This window comes from Eurypyga helias, unplaced genomic scaffold (assembly GCF_000690775.1).
Source record: "Eurypyga helias isolate BGI_N326 unplaced genomic scaffold, ASM69077v1 scaffold9266, whole genome shotgun sequence".
NCBI classification, from domain to species: Eukaryota; Metazoa; Chordata; class Aves; order Eurypygiformes; family Eurypygidae; genus Eurypyga; species Eurypyga helias.
In genome coordinates, this window is record NW_010257178.1 from 1 (window position 1) to 5,682 (window position 5,682).

General features: G+C 50.7%; 1 protein-coding gene across 1 annotated transcript; it reads left to right on the forward strand.

Moving 5' to 3' along the window:
- Positions 1 to 349: 349 nt before the first annotated feature.
- LOC104511340 (SRSF protein kinase 1-like) lies at positions 350 to 2,476 on the forward strand (the record flags this gene model as incomplete). Its single annotated transcript, XM_010153911.1, has 3 exons — positions 350 to 419; positions 847 to 939; positions 2,292 to 2,476. Coding segments are annotated over 3 exons (348 nt in total), but the record flags the coding sequence as incomplete, so codon positions are not given.
- Between the last annotated feature and the right edge of the window lie 3,206 nt (positions 2,477 to 5,682).

Sequence of the window (5,682 nt, forward strand, 5' to 3'; positions counted from 1 at the left end):
GGGGGGGGGGAAACCAAACACCTTAGAGTTTGGACATGACATTTGGCAAAATGCTCCTGAGGCAGAAGAGGCTGAGCGTGTGAAATGCCTTACCTTGGTGCCGTTTCGCACCAGCACGCTGCGTTATGCCATGATCCAGAGCTGGGCGTAGGTTTGCCCGTGACATGTTTAAACGCGGTTGTTAATGTTGCCAAGTGACAGCATTGAGCTGGGAACGGTGTGCTGGAGTCTTGCAGGTTGTGCTTCCCACCGCTTTGCTTCTGGCTCACAGAGATGCAGGATCAACCTGCAGCAGGTGGAACTGGTGCAGTGTAAAAGTGACTGAATGTGCTCCTTCCTGTTTGTTTAGGCCTTTGAGCTGGCAACGGGAGACTATCTCTTCGAGCCTCATTCTGGAGAAGATTACTCACGGGATGAAGGTGTGTCTTTCCTTTTGAAAGCCTTAAGTCTTTCCCTTTTAAAATGTGACATGATAGACAGTGGCTGCTTCTTCAGAATGAACCTTCTCTTCAGTGTTACCGGTGCAAAAGGCTCCGTGCAGAAAGGTGGTTTTACCCAAATCAGGCACCGACTCTGCAGTAAAACACCACATCCATGTTCTGGGGTTTCCTATTCCTCTTATCACTGGATTCTCTTATCTCCCCTCTCAAACTGAGCATGCCTTGCACTGCCCTTACCTTTTTTCCCCCTTGCCTTTGCTCAGTGTCACCTGCTTTCAGGTGGATCTCAAGGTAATTTTTAAGGGAGATAATGCCTTTGTCCTTATATCCCAGAGAAGGAAACTGGGGCACAGAGATGCCATGTGTGGATGTGTCTCACTGTCTTTTTCTCTTTGTAAAAATGCAGATCACATTGCATTGATCATAGAACTTCTGGGGAAAATACCTCGCAAGCTCATTTTGGCAGGAAAATATTCCAAGGAGTTTTTCACCAAGAAAGGTAAAAGGAAACAAAGCAAATGTCACTTATCCCCTCACCCCCTGCTCCAGATACACAGGAGTGCCAGCTGGAAATACCAATTAACGGTAGATGCTCGCGAAGATGCCTCTTGAAGCCTTTTTTTTGTTTATGAAAGGTTTTCTCGGTAAAACTGCAGCTAAATATAAGCTGCTCTTGTCTAACCACTGAAGTATCCTACCTCCCACTCCTTGACATCGTGGTGGAGATCAAATGCAGAAAAACAGTACTGTAGATATTTCTTCAGCCTTGATTTGGCTTTATGGAGCCGATCTCTGTCAGCTCGAGGTGTTGACTCACCTTTGAAGTCCTCCCTAGACAGCTGTGTTCCTTTTCACCCGTGCCAGCCGCCTAAACAGCGCCTTGCCTCCTGAGCCGCGTTGCTCAGGACACGTTACAGCGTTACCATAAACCCCCGAGTACCCCGGGAAACACATTCAGCCTCAGGAAGTTGGGTTTGACCTAGTTTAGTGCTTTTATGAAACAACCCCTGTTGTGTTAGCGGTAGGGCTGCACGTAAAGCAGGTTTTCCGAACTCAGCCGCGTGGCGTTCGTCTCCTGTCAGCTGGCGTAACTGGTGATTTAGTGAATTTAAACAATATTTGCTGATATTGGATCAGAAATAGCAGAAGGGGAAAAAAAGAAGCCTTCAAGGAAGTACATTTCTAGAACAGGCTTCCAAAGCAGATAAAGGAGGCTTAGTGTAGCTTATTTATACTGTCCCTGTGCTGGGCACTGGGGAGGCCGCACCTCGAATCCTGGGGGCAGTTTTGGGCCCCTCACAGCAAGGAGGACACTGAGGGGCTGGAGCGTGTCCGGAGAAGGGTCTGGAGCACAATTCCTGTGCAGAGCGGCTGAGGGAGCTGGGGGGTTCAGTCTGGAGAGAGACCTGATCGCTCTCTGCAAGTCCCTGAAAGGACAGAGTGGGAGGGTCAGTCTCTGCTCTCAGATGGTGGGACAAGGGGAACTGGCCTCAAACTGTGCCAGGGGAGGTTTAGGTTGGATATTAGGGAAAATGTCTTCCTGGAAAGGGCTGCCAGGCGTTGGAAGGGGCTGCCCAGGGAGGGCTTTAAGGGATTTAAGAGCCGTGTGGACGACGTGCTCAGGGGTTAGTGGTCGTCTGAGCAGTGATGGGTTAATGGTTGGACTTGATCTTAAAGGTCTTTTTCCATCCTAAAAATTCCATGATTTCTTCCTTCAGCATGCCCTACCGTTATCCTCCCCGTGCCCAGCTATACAGAGCAGTGTCTGAATTCAGCCTGTCTGGTTCAGCTGTTGTCCTCAGCTGCTGCCTTCCCATGCCTCGCACTTCACCTCTCTCTCTTGGTTTTCAGGTGATCTGAAGCACATCACCAAACTCAAGCCTTGGGGCCTTTTTGAAGTCTTGGTGGAAAAATACGAGTGGTCCCAAGAGGAGGCAGCCGCATTCACAGACTTCTTATTACCCATGCTGGAGCTGATCCCAGAGAAACGAGCTACAGCAGCAGAGTGTCTCAGGCACCCCTGGCTTAACTCGTAGAGCCTCGACCCAAGGCCGCAGCACTACACTCTGGTTTACAGCGTAGCATACATGCACCCACCTGCCCCTTCCCACAGCCTGTTTTGTTTTGTTTTTTTTCTCCTTGTCCATTTTCAGTGTGAAGTTCTTCCTTCAAGGCTTCCAAGATTTGAGATAAATCTAACCTGTTCTGCTGAGTTTGCTTGTGTGATTCAGTGGGGGCTCCCCCTCAGCCAGCGGGCATCGTCTGGGGTTTGCCTCCGTCGGGCTTCGCCAAAGACTCAGTGACTAGAACGGGAAGTTTTTTCCCCGAGTCTCCTCGCTGTCACGCACCGTGTGTCACGGACGGGAGCTGGCCTCTGCTCAGATACGCTCCCGGCGCAAAATTCAGCCCCCCTTGGTGAGGGGGGGCGTGAAGATCCCAACGCAGCGTCCTCTCCCTGACTCAGGAGTCGATTTCCCGCTGTTGATGGGGTAGCTAGCAGCGGGGTGAGAAGTAACGTGGCACCGAGGTGCTGTTAGTTCCCTGTAGAGCTCCAAATCCTCCATCACTTTCTGGGTGTCTTGTGTCCTTTGCTTTCCAGTCACATAACTTTTCTGTAGTCCTAGCTGCTTAAATCTTTTAAAAAGAGCTATTTAAACCTAGGTTTTAGTATCCTTTACTTCTTCCTCCAAAGTGCCCAGCCCTTTTTCTCGTTCCCTGTGCCCAGATAGTCAGAATAGCTTCTGAACTCAGCGACGTTTTCTACTTGAATGCCTGTGCCTGCGACTGAAGGGTGACGGGCGGAAGCTGGCGCTGACTCAACGCACAACCTCCAGCGCGCCGGCGGCTGCGCCCTCGGGCTGCAGAGGGGTAGCCTTGTGGCAGGCAACTCTTCTGACGTTGTAGGGAGCTGTACGTTTGGTTTGTGGTTTTTCTCCCTTACTGGCACTTTGTTTTGCCTTGCTTGAGGCAGTTGCTGTATCCGTGAGAGATGGGCTTTCACTGAGGCTGTCTGCTCTGGCTCTTCGTTTCTTACCATTCGCTTTTTTCCCAGGAAAAGGGTGGCAGCCTCACTCACAGTCACGCTACAGCCCTTGACTCTCAAAAGCAACACTTGAAGGCCCAGTGGAAAGATTTCTTGCTTCAGGTGCTGGCCTTCAGAAATAACTTCCCGGGATGGGACTGCCTTTTATTTTTCTGGGCCGTTAGCACAAGGAGAGCTGGCAGAAGTGGAAGGGAACTGACGTTTTCCCACGTAGATCCTGGATTAGAAGCTGAGTTACCCCAAGGAAGAATACTCTGGGGGGTTTCTAAAGAAACTGCTCAGAGGGGGGTTGGATATAATGAGTAAATGGGTTAATTTTAATTAAAAGTTACATCACTGTAGCATTTGATAGTTTTATGGTGACTTCTAGACTTGCCCCATCCTGTTGCAGATTCAGTGCACCCTACTCTGCTCTAAAGCAAGATTGGGCAGCGTTGAGACCTCAGAGGCACTTCCTTACCCTGGACCAAACAGGCCTTTGGATCCGTGGTGGCTCTCGGAGGATAGGAGCCGCCGCAGGAGCACGCTGGAGGCCGCGCGGATGCTCTCCGAGACGCTTACGTTGCCAAAGGTGCCGAGACCACTGTTGTGTGTCACTTCTGTGTGTGTGTTTGGCGATCCCGGTTCGTAAGGTTCGTTCGTTCATAAACTTTCGTGTCATTTAATCCACTTGGAAAGAGTTTTTCCGGTCCAGTGCCTGGTAGGGCTTATTAACACAAATCATGCTGCATGTTCTTTTAGGGGTAGGTCAGGTTCTCTATGCATATAATCTAAAATTAAAGGAAGGTTAACGTACCAAAAGAGTTTTAAACTGCTGATTTGACTTTTTTTTTCCCTCCTTTCATCTGGAGTTTTCCAGCCACGTGTCGCTTCCCTAGCTTAGGGAAGCACCGCAGGCAGGACCGGGTTCCATATCGCTGTGACGATACAGCGGCAGGGCAGCCAACCCCCTCCTCCTGAAAGCTCACCCGCTCCCACAAGAACTTTTCCTAGAAGGGGGCCGCACGCTTGGCTCCCGGAGCTCCGTCCCGTCCCTCTGCCCCCTGACGGGAGGAGGAGGTGGCGGGCGAGGCGAGAGCCGGCTTGGGAGCGGAAGCCCTGCAGGAGCAGCCGTCGGGATTCAGTCTTGTACCGTGTGCTCGTTCACTTGGCGTTTGTTAAATTCCCAAATTGCCGTAAAGTGCTCACACTAAAGGATTTGTACTTGCTGTGTCAGCCTAAAACCTGAAGGAAAATACATTTTTATTCTTTCTACTTGGGTGCTTGGTCTTCTTTTTCCTTTGTGAAAGCCCGACAATAAACAGATTACTTACTACCTGAGCCCTACTCCGATGTTCCCTCTGTAGGTCCGTTCTCTCCCAGCTCGTGGCCCCTTGATCGAGTTTTCTTCGCTGGCGAGCGCTTAGTTTCCATTTCCAGAACGAGCCGTGGGGCAGGCGAAGATTCTGTTGCTGGAGGTGAGGAGAAACGGTGGCAAAATGGGGATTGATGGGGTTCTGCCGGCGCAGGGAGTCGGGGCTGACTGGCACCATCTGCCGCGCTCCGCGGGTATTGTTACAGAACTCCTGCAGCCAGGGCTTGCTTTGGGGGTTTTTTCCCGCAGAAACAAGCCTGTTTTAAAAGTTGTTTGGTTGCTGTTGCCCGGAGGAAGCAGATTCATGGCTCTGCAAGATTTGGCTGTGTATTTTTCAAGTACAGGGGCAACCTGGGCCGCAGCGGGGGCCTTCCCCTGCCCCAGGGCGACCGCCACAAAATCCAAAATACTACCTTTTCTTTTTAATTCAGAAGTCTTTTCCTGAAAAGAAAGTGTACAAACCCCGAGAAGCAGCAAATCGCCATCCCTCCCCTTTTCCCCAGGTTTTGCTGATGCACTCAAACCCCTGTGTCCAGGTTGGGCTCTTCCCATCAAATAAAGGCCACGGGAGCAGCCCCCTGGGCGAATGTAGAAAATCCATGGGAGTTGGTTGAGTTTAAAGCTCCTGGAAAAGTCCTTTTAAAGAAAAGGGCTGGGTCTTTCGAAGCTGCTGGAAGAAGAGTTTTGGGTGTTCATGGGAAAGAGAAAGAACAGGTCGGCTGTTGCCAGATGAGGCGCGACTTCAAATTTGAAGCTTTTTGGTGTTTGTTTTGGTCACTGGACATGGATTTATCTTTGGTCTCGGGAGGCAAAGCGCAGGCTCCCTCCCCTTTACCGCAGATCAA